This window comes from Zeus faber (assembly GCF_960531495.2).
Source record: "Zeus faber genome assembly, chromosome: 6".
In the NCBI taxonomy this organism is placed as follows: Eukaryota; Metazoa; Chordata; class Actinopteri; order Zeiformes; family Zeidae; genus Zeus; species Zeus faber.
The window spans coordinates 13,273,308-13,288,549 of NC_137201.1; the positions used below are offsets into that span (position 1 = coordinate 13,273,308).

General features: G+C 45.8%; 2 protein-coding genes across 2 annotated transcripts in view; one reads left to right on the forward strand and one right to left on the reverse strand.

Moving 5' to 3' along the window:
- The window catches only part of ccnd2a (cyclin D2, a), a 161,239-nt gene extending 150,279 nt beyond the window's left edge, over positions 1–10,960 (forward strand). Inside the window, exon 7 of the mRNA XM_080002763.1 lies at positions 6,478–10,960. Coding sequence (XP_079858889.1) covers positions 6,478–6,657 — 180 coding nt within the window. The 3' untranslated portion in view covers positions 6,658–10,960. The remainder of the gene's footprint in view (positions 1–6,477) is intronic.
- A 1,306-nt stretch (positions 10,961–12,266) lies between these two features.
- On the reverse strand, positions 12,267–15,038 carry LOC307231916 (cilia- and flagella-associated protein 69-like; the record flags this gene model as incomplete). Its single annotated transcript, XM_080002791.1, has 1 exon — positions 12,267–15,038. The coding sequence occupies one exon, from the start codon at positions 15,036–15,038 to the stop codon at positions 12,267–12,269; it is 2,772 nt and encodes a 923-aa protein (XP_079858917.1).
- Between the last annotated feature and the right edge of the window lie 204 nt (positions 15,039–15,242).

A 15,242-nucleotide genomic window follows, 5' to 3' on the forward strand; every position in this document is an offset into this window, starting at 1 on the left:
TTTTGTTTCTGTCCCGAGAGTCTCTTTGAGCTCCTCTGGGCCCCTTTATGTAAAGAAGCCTCTTAATTTAGAGAGGCCGAGTGTGTGTAGCAGGGCCATTCGTTTACAAGAATGCTTGCCAGACGGACTGTGCGGCTCTCTGGGTACAGTGAATATCATGGCACTGTGGCGTGCAGTACAAACACAGGCCGGGCCTCCGCTGCCTCCGAGATGCCTGGCTTTCATCAGGAAGAGCAGAGTGGCATCCAGTTCGCAAGCCTGCTGCAGCGGTGGCTAGGTGGGCAAAGCTATGGAGGGTGTGGAATGATGAAAGGGAGACAGAGGTGGATGAACGCAGAGGTTGTCGGATGGTCTGATGAGTTCGTCCTGGTGAGTTTAAGTGTGCCCGCAGCACGGGCAGCGGCATGGCGCTGAAGCTTGCTCTGTCATGGCGCAGTTCTGCCTTGTCATCATTTGCGACGGACGTCCCAAAAGGACTTGGGGAAAAAAAATCTGTTAATGTGTCCGAAGGACGATGACAGTGTTTTCACGAATCCCTTGCAAACGGTCACCCCACCTCCCATGGCCCACAATGCATCACTGCTGGAAAGCACGGTTCCCTCCAGTGCAAAGTCAAGTCTCGCTCAGCAGTGGAGGAAAAACAAATAGCTGGCCTCAGCAGGCACAGGGCCGCAGTGTGTCTGGGCAGCAAAGGTCTGAGACTTGGGGTTGGGGGTGGTGGTGGGGTTGGTGGTCGAGGGGGGGGATCATCTCACCATGATCAACTCCTTACATTCCTGGACTCAAGTCAAGCCATAGCGCTCAGAAAACACAGAAGGCAAAGCAGAGGAAACCCCTCCTGATTCGACATATATGAGGGAGCTTCACTATGAAGGTCTCAGAAGGCAGCCAAAAATAATCATGTGCAGGATTTTCTTTTTTTTTTTTTTTTTTATCTGGAAAGCTTCTTCACCTCTGAACTCAGACTGATGAGTGCGCCGCTTGTGATGCCAAACTCCGAAAAGAGCTGAGATCCATTTCAATTTTCTCTCAGGCCCTGACAAAGGTAGCCGTTATAGTTATGACTTTCTCGTTTGTGCACGACTGAAAGAGAACTTAGCTCATTCATTTTAGCACTTGCCCCACCTTCTCTTTCCAAAAGCCTAAACACCTCGTACGCCGACTCATAGCGCAATGGCCGCCTTCGTTTCAATTATCTGTTTGGCTGCAGTCATCAGTGCTGCGGTATGAAACCAAGTGTGAAAATGTACAAAACACATATTTGGCTTTGGCAATGTGGCTTCTTGTGGCTGAGCGTCCGGCCGGCGCACCAGGCAGCCCGGCACATTATGAAAGTCCAAGCAGCGTTTGTCAACCTCCTGCCAAGAGCATCATGCAACATGGCCAGTGCCACCCCCTTGGCACACCCACTGGCATTTGTGGTATCCAGAGCTGTGGTCTTCCAGTGGAAATGGGCTAAGGCACCGATGACAGGACTGAAGAAACGCTTGTGGACATCCTCACAGGCATCCAGACGAGGGGTGGCACAAAAAATCCGCACTGGAACATAGTATCGTGATCGCTCCTCTTGCGATACGTCATCGATACGCTGGCGCCTAATATCGGTGTTTTTGGCGCTCTAAACAAGTGGTGTAATGGAACGATGAGCCGTACAGATGGTGGATTAACTACATTTAACCATTGTAGTGAAATCGAGTTTTACTGCTGTCTGGATGCAGAGTTGCAGTGAAAAGAAGATGGACAAGACATGACGCGCGCTGTGTTTTACTCTGAAGCAATGATCGGTTTACGATACGTAGCGCCATGTTGCTGTTGCTTTACGGCATGTCGGGAATGAGCTGGCCGCTGCCGCAGCCACGTTGGTGCGAGGTCAAGAGCCGCTCGTAAACAAATACAAGGTGTATTGAGAGATGCAGACTTAACGACAAAATCGTCTGTAACTCGCTTGATTCGGAACCGATTTGGTTTGTTATAAACGTGAGAAATGGAACACGGCGTTACTGTTATTGGAGTTAAAATCAGTCAAAGTTGAATTTAACAATTGAGTATTGAATGAATATTTCATATATTTTAAGTTATTATTTAAACATTGGACATCTTTTTGTCGTACATTGTTTCGTCTCAGCTGTCTAATTCTGTGAAACACCACAATGTAGTGAATACATACATAATTCCTGCTTTTTGCTGTTTTAGGGGTATTTTTTTCATTTCCGTTATACGGATATCGTGATGTGTCGTAGGTGAATGCTCTTGCAGTGTATCGAGCGTCGCAGAATCTGTGTATTGTGATGCGATCGTTATCGCGGGCAACATATCATGATAGTGTCGTGGCGTGAGTTACCCTGCTATTCCCACCCCTAATGCAGACCAGCACAGGGTCCCTTGTTGGGAGAGAAGCCAAGACGAAAGTCTGAGTTTGGCGAGAGGTCTACAGGTATTCTTGCAAACCTCTCAGGACCCCGTCGGCAGTGTCATCAGATGCATTAAGCAAATGCTTTGCGGACTCATGAAACCTTTTTGTGAGCGTAGACCTTTGCTCCGATAGGAACCATCCAAACGAGGAGCAGGGTTTGATATGTCCAGGGCTTCCCTTTATTTTGGAAGAAAAGCTGACTGAAACAGGAAGGGAGGGTTGAAAGAAGCAAAAACTTAAAGCCACAACTTCCCATTTCATATAATTTCATTTTATTTCATCCGCTTTTGTGAGCACTCGTCCACCCTCACTCACTCCCTCATTCATCTTTTTCTTTTTTTTTTTTTTTTTTCTGTTAAATGGTCACACACTGCCACGCCGGAAAAACACATTCCCCGGTTTCACAGTTTGTGACTCATTTCATTCCAGCGGGTATCCTCCTTCCATCGAGGCAACACCAACATTAAGAAGCTTTTGAATTGTTTTTTTTTTGTTTTTTTTTTTGTTTTTTTGTTTCTTTGTTTTTTTTAATGCCAAGTAGCCAAAGGGGTGTTGGTGTCCTACAATGATGTGTTTGAGCATTTGTGTGTGTGTGTGTGTGTGTGTGTGTGTCTGACAATCCTGCTTTTATTGGGAGTGGCGCACTCAGCAGTGATACGCCCGGCGTCACACCCGCTACTTGCACTGTGGCTGAATGCAGATACAAGAAAGAGAAAGGTCAAATGTGATTGTCACTGTTGCATATTTGGGTCATGTGGCCACCGCTCACGTCCGGTGTCCTTCTCGAAAGACACCGGAAGTGTGTCCTTCGAGAAGGACAAGGACAAGGAGTCATCACCTCATCTCACCCGGTTGAGCGACACTGCGTCCATCCTCCCGCGCTGATAGCAATTCAGCCAGACAGGCTGGACAAAGGGTGGCTCCAAGGGGAATCGAGGGTGGACTGTGTGTGTGTGTGTGTGTGTGTGTGTGTCTGTGTGTGTGTGTGTGTGTGTGTGTGTGTGTGTGTGTGTGTGTCTCTCTCTCTCTCTCGCCACCAAGCCCTGGCAGAGCGACAGCGCTGTGTCGTGTGATACAGTCAGCAGTTAAAGCTGCATTCCACGGCTTCACACATTTCTTCCTTTTGGGTTTTTGTCCGTCTGCGTGACTTCCCGTCGCCTCGCTGCCGGCTGCGATGTCACAGCGGCCGCCCGCGGACAGTGCGCTCGGCTTGATTTACCAGAGAGGGCCGCTTTGTTGTCGTTTTGTGATGGATGGTTCGAGCGAGGCAGGAGGCCGCTGAAAGACCCGAGCAGGGGCGGAGGCGACGGATGTGTTGTCGGGATTGGGCCTACACAACAAGATGCTCCAGCCTTCTCAGCTTGTTCGGTCTTATTACCCCCCCCCTAGCACACACACACACACACACACACACACACACAACACCAATAGTATCCAAGTACCCTGAGCTTTACTGAATGCAATACGAGTGTTTCCAGTAGTCACACATTGAAGCCATTAAAGTATTTTTTTTTTTTTTTTAGAATAAAGCCCTTGGGGCTTGGCATGGGATCCGAACCACCGCTATAAAGAGCAGTGAGGGTGGGGGGTGGGGGTCTTTTAAGAAGTAAATACTTGTGGTAAGACACAACCAGTTCCTTTACATGTTATGTGCTTTACTTAATTTTCTCACAGGAATTGAGATTTTATGACTAATGGCGCACATGTTGGTGGGAAGAAGCTGTGTGCCTGAGAGCGTGTATGTATGTGTGTGTGTGTGTGTGTGTGTGTGTGTGTGCGTGTGTGTGTGTGTGTGCGCACGTGTGTGTGTGTGTGTGCACGTGTGTGGGCGGTGTGCGCCTGCATGCGTGCGCACACGTTAGTGGCCAACCGCTGGGGGAGATTAAAGCGACAGACGCCGGTCGGGTTTCCTTCACGTCAGACCCGTTGCCGAGGGAAACGCTGTCCCCGTGGCAGCGGGGCCGGAGGGGCCCGTCCCTCCTCCAAAGTGTTTACCAACACAAACCGCTCCGGGACCTCTTTCCTTTAAACCGTTTATTAGCTAAAGTGGGGGGTAGTAAAAACAAAAAAAACCAACAAGAAAGGGAAGCCAAGGCGGGAATTGCTTAAAGAAGAATGTATTGTTCAAATCTGCTGACATTTGGACTGCAAACAACCAATGTACACAGGTCCACTTTTACTCTTTTCTCAGAACTCCATTCCTTCATAATTGATATCAGCAGCAAACCATCTAGGCACACACTATAAACATTTTACTGCTTCTGTGATGCAAGGGGATTTTCACCTCTTTTTATATACATAAAAGTAAGGAGTTGTGTAATAGCCGAGGTCAAAGAACTTAAACAAATTGACAGTTGGTTTTACCAGGGCAGTTCGCCATCTGAAAAAAACTAGGCCTACGTATAAATACTTTGTGAGCTTTCTTTAAACGTGTCTGTGCTCGTCCGTCCCTCCCGTTTTTTGCCCATTTCTGCTCCTTTGAGAAAAACGCCACAATTTGTATATTTTCACTTTGAGGACGTTGTGAACATGTTTTGCCCCGTAATGTGATGAGTTGCCTGACCTTTGACACCGCGACCTTTTGCTACTTAGCCTTGTGTAGCTCCTGGGGAGCCAATTCCCACATGATTGAGGTCTCTGTTCGCCTTTTTATCAAGGCCCCGGCAGCGCCAGAAGCCGGAGCACAGGCTCAAACTGTGGCCCATCGGGTTTAAATTAGCTGTAAATGTCTGAAGAATGTTTCCCCCTCTCCATAAGAAGTATACATTCACCCAACCCTCTCACCGTGGGACAAGCTCAATCACATTTCCCACAGACACCTGGTGCTTCGGTCCCAGGGATTGTGTGTGAGTATGTGTGTGTGTGTGTTTGTTAGAAAGAAGGAGAAAGAGCAATATGACTTGTAATACCATGTACAACCACCAGAGGGGAGTGTTAAATTAGAACCATAGCTTACGCCGTGCTTTCTTGAGCGGATATCCATATCTTTGTGTGTGTTGGTCTGTGGGTTGTTCTCGCTCTCCTCTGAGCTCAATCTACCCCTTGTCCCGACCACCCCACCTCCCCTATCACCCCCCGCCCCCCTATCCCTTCTTCAGGAACTCCCCACTTCCTTCTCAGTCAGTTCTCTCTCTCTCTCCCCCACCCCCTTCTTGTTTCGCTGGGCTGTCCCCTCTGTCAACCCTCCATCAGGAGAGGATATGAGGGCTCAGCACCATTGAGAGGCTTCCCTCCCATGAGAATTCTCAGGTCGCGGCGGCGGCCTTTGATGGTGAAAGGCGAGCCGGCCGGGTCTCAGATGAATCCCCTACAGGCAGGCAGGAAGGCAGGCACACACAGACTGGCTCTCGTTAAAAAAGCACCACCGTTGTGTTCCCACAGGAGGTGGATGTAATTAACATAGCTTTAGTACTACCTGTGTGTGTGTGTGTGTCTGTGTGAGTGTGTGTGTGTGTGTGTGTGCGTGTGGGGGTGTGTTTTTTTTGTCAAGACAACCGGCGTTGTTGGAACGGGTGGATGGTGGGATGAAGGACGGCCTTTTTGTGTGCACATGCATGTGTGAGGAATGTGTGCATGCATGCATACAAGAATGCCCACATACGATGTGTGTTGTTGTGTTTTGTGTGTGTGGGCACACGGCCACATACATTGTAGGGGTTGGTGTTGCGTGCACGGCTCCGGTGGGCTGATGTCATGCTTGGGCCTGGTCCTCGTCTGTGCTCAGCCTTGGCTGGATCCTGGAGCCGTGGGGTGGAGGGTAATCGTCACTTAAACCCCCCCCCCCCCCTCTTCCTCCTCCTCCCCCAAGGGGCCCCCATGGAGCCACACAAGGGGCCTGTGTTTGCCGCTCACCGGCTTCACTTTGAGATATATCGCCGTTGTCTTGTATGTCGCTTGTAATGATGACAGGGAAAGTCAGTTCCCGGCTCGTTGTTTCATTCCGACCCCACCTGTCGAAGGCCTATGAGACTCAGCTGATGTCCACGCGGCCCAGTTTGCCCGCGCAAGTAATGTTTGACTCACTTGACCGAGCCTGCACCTTCCTTTCCTTGTTGCCCTTGCAGGACGTTCTGAAGGCGTGCCAGGAGCAGATCGAGCGCAAGCTGATGAGCAGCCTGCGCGAGGGACGCCAGCAGCAGCAGCAGCGGCAGCAGCAGACGCAGAGAGGGGGGCCCAGCAACAAGGGCGTGGACGAGTTGGACCAGTCGTCCACCCCGACGGACGTCCGCGATGTCAACTTATGAACCGCCAGGGGGCACCACGGATGATCGGCGCCCGGATCCTCAAGAAAAAGGAAAAAAAAGAAAAGAAAAGAAAGAAAGAAAGAAAAATCATCAAAAGATCTTTGGGGTTTTTATTTTTTATTTTTTATTTTTTTTGGAAAGAAGAAAAAAAAAAAATGACAAAACAACAACAACAAAAAAACCATTGAAAAAAAACAAACAAGCCTTGAAAGAGAGACGAATACGCTTGCTAGTTTTTTTTTTTTTGTAGGTTCCTATTTTTCCAATACGAAAACGTTTGCCCGTGTACATTGAAATCAAAGCTGTTTTTAGAAATACAAAAAAAAAATATTCTATTCTCAAAGCTATGAATTCAACACGATGAGAAGCTCTGTGATGCCTTGGATATACAGAAGGGAATCCAATCATATGTTGCATTCTGTTATGATTGTGTGATCATTAAGTTATATCTTTAAAACATAGCTTGACTTTTACAAATAGAGACGGGGAAACATTCAAAAAAATGACATATATGGGATCACAAACAGAGCAAAAAGTTTTCATTTTCTCTGTTTTAATGAGTATTATCACTATACCATGTCGGGTGGACAAGACTCATGTTTAGGCTCTCAAAAATGGCTTTGCCTCGCCATGTGATGGAGCATCGAAAACCTTAAGAGATAGACAGTCCCACATCTAGAGATTCAATGGGATGATAATAATAATAATAACTATTATTATTATTAGGAAAAACATTTTTTGAATTCAGATAGAGATCAATAAGCTTCCTTTGTCAGGCTGCTTGTTGCGATTGTGGGAGTTTGCGTGGGTACTCTGCGCAACTGTGTGTGTGTGTGTGTGTGTGTGTGTGTGTGTGTGTATTCACATGCATGGTGGCTATGTGTGGTTTGACTGCCATATGTGATCCTGCGTCCATATCAGCAGTGTGCGTTCCAAGGCATAAAGCACTTGAGCAAGCGTCTAAGTCCAGTCGTAGACGTACAATTCTATCTTAACAGTACAGAAGGAGCTGAGGCTCCAGATACTTTGTCCGTCGTTTTTAACAGGGCATCCACACTATATCACTGCCCTCACAAGTCGACAGCGTACCGTGATGAACGAGTGGCTGAGAGTAATGTCTATGGAGCTTATGAGATAGAAAAAAGGAGAATGAGAAAGAGCGTGGATCCCGTTATTTTTCCAGGAGCATTTTTCAAACCATTTTTGTCGAATGGGTTAGAAGGGGCTTTCTATTTTATCACTGCCGGCCTTCCAATTAAACATTGCCAAATTTATAGATATTGTCACTCTATGGGGCTTTGAATGGGCTTTAAAGCTGCTTTAAGGCAGGACAGAAGTGGAAGGGAATAGGTCGTAGGTCGAGGAGAGCTAACCCTTCCACACCACGCACAGTTTAACGCTGCATCTGAAAACAAAGAGGGAAGGCCGAGACAGGAAATACTGCGATACCTTTTTCTTCAAAGAGTGGAGGAGGTTGGACCCCTCCGTGTGACCGGTGAGGTAACAGGGTGTGGTGTGCAAACAAAACCGGGACTAAGAGCGAAGGAAAGGGGTGTGGCTGGGACCATGGGACATGGGCGTGCAGCACCAGATGGCAGGTCGAAGAGGTTGAGCCGTTCAGGGGCACACTGCCGTGTAGGATGATGGGATGGTATATGGCCAGTGGCTGGATTGTTGAACAAAAATGAAAAAAAATAATAATAATTTGCTCTTTGGCCACATATTGAAACTTGGATATCGGCATGTTTGGCTGGATGGAATCAACGGTAATTTCTCTTATTGGATGTCGACTGTGACGCGGCAAAGTCCAAGCGGAATGAGTTCTGGGTTTCTAAACGGAACACAAACAAGGAACTAAGACGCTGCCAGATCGTCATTTGAAGATGGACTTTCTTGTTGTCGTTGTCGTCCGTGGGGGGGGGGGGAGTAGAGTAGTACAGGAAGATACTATGCTATCAATGCAGAGTCAAACATGGGGTTGTCTGAGCTCCCCTAAATGATTTCAATGGCAAAGCACTTTGAAAACATGCTCCTCAAGAGACAAATGAAATGGAAACATGGTGGTGGGCAATTGGAGGTGGATGAATGTTTAATATTTCCTTGTTGGCCTTTTCTTTGGTTTGCTTCTTAGGGCTGGTTTCCCAATCATCAGATGTTACCACGTCAAGCAGAATCGAACTAAAGATTTATCACGACTTATGACGAGGGGACATTCCCATTGATAAACATTCCTGATCAGTTAGGGCAAATTGGAGGGGGGAGTCCGGCCATTTTGTTTCATGTGAACGAATACATACTGCCAATGCAAATTGGACGATTCCTACTTATAGTACCATGTTCACAGATGGATGGATTTTTGTCTTGTTTTATTTTCTTTTGGTTGACAAGTTAAGAAATATTTGTGTTACTTGAATTTTTCTTTCCATTTTTCATCTGCACCACGGCAACAGAAAAAAAAAAAAAATCAAAGGCAATGAATAATATAAAAAAAAACAAAAGGTAGTCATCTTTTTTTTGCACGTTCCAAGGGGGAATTATCTTTTCATTTAAACACCCGGGGGGGGCGGGGGGATCATCACGTGCCTTAGTTCAAATCTATCTTTGCGGTTGTTTTGAAGTAATTAAGTGATTGGCCAGAGAAATGTCGCTGCCTTATATTTCAATGTTGTTGTAGCCTTCTGTAGTATACATTAAGCATCTGTCAATGCCTCTATCCCCAAAGAGGTTGCTGCAGATATGAGCACAAAACAAGTGACAGATACGTTGTCTTTACACAGCACAGTTGGCTTTAAAGGTAACTTTAATTTTTTTGAACTTTGGCGTTTTTCACGAGGCCACGATGGCTTTGCCAAGGGCACAAATGAAGACTGAAGAAGCAATTTCAAGGATTCTAATGTAACGCTGAGTGAAATGGTGTCCAGGAACGAATCTCAGAGGAGCTTTCGCGCTAAAAGAAGAAAACAAAAAAAAAAACACGGCATTGTAGTGGCTCACACCAAAACATTCGAACGACCAATGTAACCCCTTTATTGTGCCTCTGTTCGCCATGTGAGCTCTCTCTCCCGAACGTAAAAAAGTTGAAAATTGTACTTTCCTGCCATTTTCTGTTGCCTGTGTTGTGTATTGAGACCACCTTTGGATTTGTGTTGTTTTACGGGGGTGACCAGATCCACGACATGCCAGAGGTGTTCTGAGGTTTTAGAGATACTGTATTCCAAAGTGAGAGGAGACCGAGGAGAGGGTGTGAAGACATCGAGAAAAAAAAAAAGTGTCAATATTTTTATTGAGTTAATGTTGTCTATGTTGCGCTGCTAAAAGCTATGATTTTTGTTTCATTTCTTATATACAGAAAAATAACATTACCTAGTTGTGATGTCACTTGAGTGTGCTGCTATTTTATAAACATTTGTACTATAATATAATTATTTTACTGCTTAAGAGATACATTCAGAAAAACGAAGTAGATGGTCATAGAAGAACATGAAATGAGTATTCGACTGGAAATGTTCTTTGTACAGTTTGATGGTTTGCTTAGATAGCATGCCCCCCCCCCTTCTTTTTTTTCTTTTTTAATCTATTTTGCTCTCCTTTCTCAGTCACATTCTGCATCAGTGGTATTTCCTATACCTCAGGTTTACTGGACAATAAACAAAACAAATCCTTCACCTATACCTCTGCAGTTTAGGGAGCCTGGATCGGACCGGAGAATGGTACAGTGGAGAGGAAAGTAAAAACACAGCGACAAACAAATCTGCTTTGTTGCGGACGACTCTGTGGTCTGTTCCGGTCGACAAATGATCTGAGGAACGGCAAATACTCGGAGGCTCCCACCTGGACTCGCCCTGTGTTTGGAGAGGGGGGTGGAGAGGTGGTGGGGGCGTAATGACACGGAAACACTCTCAGCGGGTGTTGTTCACACTGGAGAAGCGTGCTCATGTTGGTGCTACATCGGACTTGTACAGTGTGAGGGAGGGACTCTCGGAGTTCCCGTGACGGCCAAAGTTACTTGCTTGATACATCAAAATCACGCTGAATGCTGGCGAGTCCTGGGCTCCGTATGTGATAGTTTCAGCCTGGAATGAGTGTCGGTGGCTTTTTTTTTAACAGTCACCAAATACTCGCAATGGGTCAGAATAAACCTATCAAAAGACCAACTATGTTTAGCCTGGTATCTGGACATTTCAATGGCACAGGTTTTTCTTCAAGTCCCCCAACCCTCCACTATAAATCACATCATGTACCTCAATGTCTGTTGCACAATCTCTGTTCAATAAACTTCTGCTTTAAAGAGTGTGGCACTATAGCAGCTTGATATTTTTTTAACTTTCTTATATTTGACTTTTCCCGTTTGTGTGTGTGTGCGGGTAGTGTGTCAGACTTCACACAAGGATGTCCATATCTTATTTCAATGCTTGCACATGATAGGTATGTGCATAAACTGATATGTAATAACACATGTAAGGGCATATTCTTACATCTCGGGACTGAAAACCGGGCCTATTTAGAGCCAAAAAATATAAAAAAGATATCCTACAGTTACACTTTGCAAAATGTATAGGATGACTGAGCCAATGGAGCCTAAAGTACTCATTGTTGTGTACAGAACATTTCTGCAAGACAAATTGCCTTGGATTGATCAGGGCTTTGTTTCACAATAACAATCACATTTTTTACAAGCGATCCTAGAAGTGTTCGACAAGTGTTCACACATTTCACAAAACAGCCTACCTGACCTCTGTCTGGAAGGCCCGTTTTTGCCTGCTTTACAATCTTGGCTCATAGTGTAGTCATATTTTACATTATAATCAAGTGTTTGATATCCTAACATTCAGCAGAAGCTAGGCTATCCAGTGATAGAGTGGAATAGTAATTGTTTTGCCAAAGACTTTATGAGGGAGGGCAGTCAGCCTACTCAAGCAGCAACTGCATTGCACTTGCACACTGGCACTTTATTACTGTGAAAAGTTGATTCTACCTCAGTACCACAGTTCAAGAGACACATTTATACGATAGGATAGTAGTCATGGCAAAGTTCTTTCCACATAAAAGTAAATTGATCAAAAAAGAAACATTAATTTTTACCAATATATTACTGCCTTTATGCAAACAATTTTAATTCTACCAACAAGTCTATGAAACTGATTACGATTTCCAAAATGCATATGAACTACATATATAACATATCTTGAACTGTAATATTGTACCCCTAGGCAGCAGGCTGTTCCAATTGTGTGTTGTTATGTGTTCTACTTCAAAAATAAACTTCAAAAGTCACTTTACTTTGTTTATAATGCTTTCATTTCTATACAGTATTACTACAGCCTGAGGGTGGTGGTAGAGAGGAGGTTGAGGACGCAGCTCATACTGCACCTTCAGCCACAGGCATATCCATCGACGGTGCAAGACGAAGGGTTTCATGCGTTCAGTTTAACACCAAGTCAGATGTGAAATATATTGTTGTAAAAGTGTGCTGGCCCTGTGTGTGTGTATATATGCATGATATATATATATCCAGTATATATGTAGGTACCGTATGTGCCTTCTGGTGTAAACTTGTTTATTGAAGATAGTTTATTTCATAAATAAATATAAGTATAGACTAAAAAGGTTTACTTGACCAAGACAGTGCTAAAGTATTCTGGGTCCTGTGTTGAAGGGGGCACTTCCTCCAGAGACACTCCATGGATCGGTACTCTCTCCAGGGTCAGCTTGGTGTTAGCCAGGGTCCAAGCAGTCTGGTAAGTGGTTGTGTCCCCCAGAGTCAACACTTTCCCATAGAAGTTCTCAGTGCGGTGAAGAGTACCACTGGCAGACTTAAGTTTGGATCTAGTCGATTCAATGGATTTTTCTCTCTGCAACTTGGCTTCCTTTAGAATCTTGTAATCCGATGTCTGAGAAACATAGTGGTCCCATGACTTGGCCACAAGTTCCTGCTGCTCAGAATGGGACCTTATCTCTGTGTACATGAGCTTCTCTTCACTAATGTCTGCCTTCACCTGGCGCTGAAGAATGCGTGTTTGTTCTGCCTCGACCCTCCTGGCTGTGACCTCTGTCACCTTGGAGATGGTTTCCAGGGCCTCTGCGTCGGGGCTGACTGGCCTCAGATTGTCCAGGGCCAACTCCTTGATCATCTCGTTCCACACCTCACCAACCTTGAAGTCTAGATATCGCTTGACAATGCTTAGAGTGACAAAATCGCCTGTTGACAATCCAGGAAGGTCATGAAAGCCCAGCTTGCAGAAGAGGGAGTATATTTTAGCACGGAGGTTCACAGACACATCCATTACTGCTGCGCTAGGGCTGTTGGCAGGGGAACAGGCTTCCTCCTGGTAGCGACTGAGCAGGGGCTTCTTGGGGTCTGCAATCCTTCCATGCATGTCCCTGTACACTCCCAGCTTCACTTCCTCTGTTCTCCAGAGGTGAAGCAGGAGGTGTGGGGCAGTCTGGCCCTCGTCATCCATCCAGGTCAGAATGTGGGACAGTGTATTGGGGTTGTCACACAGATCTAGAAGTGTGGCAAGAACGACACTCTGCATGCATTCGGGACAGGAGCTGAGCAGGTCAAGCAAAAGGAACACTCCCTCTTTGAGCAAAAATAAGCTTTCTGTGGTATAGCATCCCACAATACATGACCAGACACAGTCCACTGTGCAGAGAATAAGTTTGTTGTGTCCCAGGCCGCTGTAGAACTTTTCAGTGCTCAGTGTCAGGAAGTGCACACACATTTCAACTCCCTGAGATCCAAACAGTTCCTTTCTGCGCAGATCCTTCTCACACAAAGCTGAAAGGATCAACTGCATGTCAGACTTTATTTCCAAGGTGACAGTATCCTCTTCATTAAGTAGACCTTCCTCCATTTGCATCAAGATTTCTAGAAGCTGGCTGATGATTCCCTGATCAGAGAGGTCTTGGTTGATTGCCTCATTGGCAAGCGACGCCAGGGATCTCAGCATCCTCACACAATAGCGCATCTGAGCCTTCTTACTGCCCCTCCCCCCAGTGCCATGGAAACCGTGACCATGGCCAAAGTAAGCATCTTGTTCAGCGCACCACTCTAGGAGCTGCACAAAACAGGTATTTCCCTGACACATCATGTAGTCATCCAGCATAAGAGGAACTACAGTGGCCAGTGTGGAAAGAGCTTGCAGCTGGAGCTCCTCCTGCTGGGAGGAGGACCAGTGGCGAGCACCAGATTGGCCCTCTTGAGAAATGTTGGGTGGCTTCACTAATGTGAGCAGAGCCAGCATTACCCGCCCCTCTTTGAAAAGCTGCAGGGCAGATATGTCCTTTGACATGAAAACTACCAGATTTAGAAGTAGCCTCTTCATTTCAAAGTCTTCATTGCTGTAGCTGAGCTTGAGGTTTTGCATCAACAGGTTGTCACTTTTCAACTCTGGAAATGTGACAAAAAGGATGAGTTGCTTTGTCAATAAACTCTCAATGAGTGGGCATTTAGGATTTTCAGCAATAAGAGTTATGATCACAAGTATGTCATTCCTGAGTTGGAGGTCATTAAAGAGCTGGTGAAAAAAAGCTTCCTTCAAAGCTACCATACACTCCATACTGCTTAGCTGGGATGTAACCTCCTCTTTGCAGCCTCTTTCCAACAAGTTCCACAGAATTTCAGAGGAGCGGAACAGAACTTGTCCAGAGGAATCAGGCTCGTTCATATGGAGGCAGATTGTCTTTGCTCCCTGAGCGTTCAGTATTAAACCACAGTTCACATTGGAGGAGCTGGATAGGATTTGCAGCGTCTGCAGGACTTGAAGCCTCTCAGCGGTCTGATTCTCCAGTACTGCCATGGAGAGGACCATCGTCTCAGCCAGACCACTCTGCTCCAGCAGCTGCAGCCTATATCTAGGGCTCGTAGGCCGGAGGCCGTCTAACAATGGTCCGGGAGCAACACAACTGTAGAATGATTTGATCAAATCACATATTTCGTGTCTCAGTTCAGTATTGGAAATCCTCATCAAACACCCCATCTGACTGAGTATTTCTTTGACACCTTGTGCATAGGTCAGCTCATCAGATGCTTTTTCTTTCAAGAACGGAAGCCTGCAGATTTTGAGTGCGTTGAACACCACAGAGACATATTCAGGAACATCCTTCACCCTTTCAGCACAGATATTGAGAATTTTGGCAATGCCAGTCACCTCTCTTAAAAGAAAGCCATGTTGGCACCTCTTCAACAGTCTTTTTAGTATGAAAAGGTGCCTCTCCTTCAAAGTAGCTGTCAATGGATCTTCAAGAAGGCTGATGATTTTGTTGATTTCAAGACATTTATTGTGATCCTTATACCTTTGCTGGTCCTTGTTTGTTGCTCTGTGTCCGATTACAGGAATTTCAGGTTTTCGTCTTTGAAACACTTTGTTTGAATCCATTTTCAGCGGCCAAACAACTTTTTAAAATTCTTCATTCCTCCAATTCCTCATTCCTCACGCATCACAAATTATACCGTATCCACCATTGAAATTAATTTATTTTCACCTTTCTTGCCCTGTTATCTTTCTTTGGCACAAACTGACAGCAGCTCAAAATGCTCAGCTGTATATGGGGGAGAGTTGTGACATCACAAAGATAGTTGC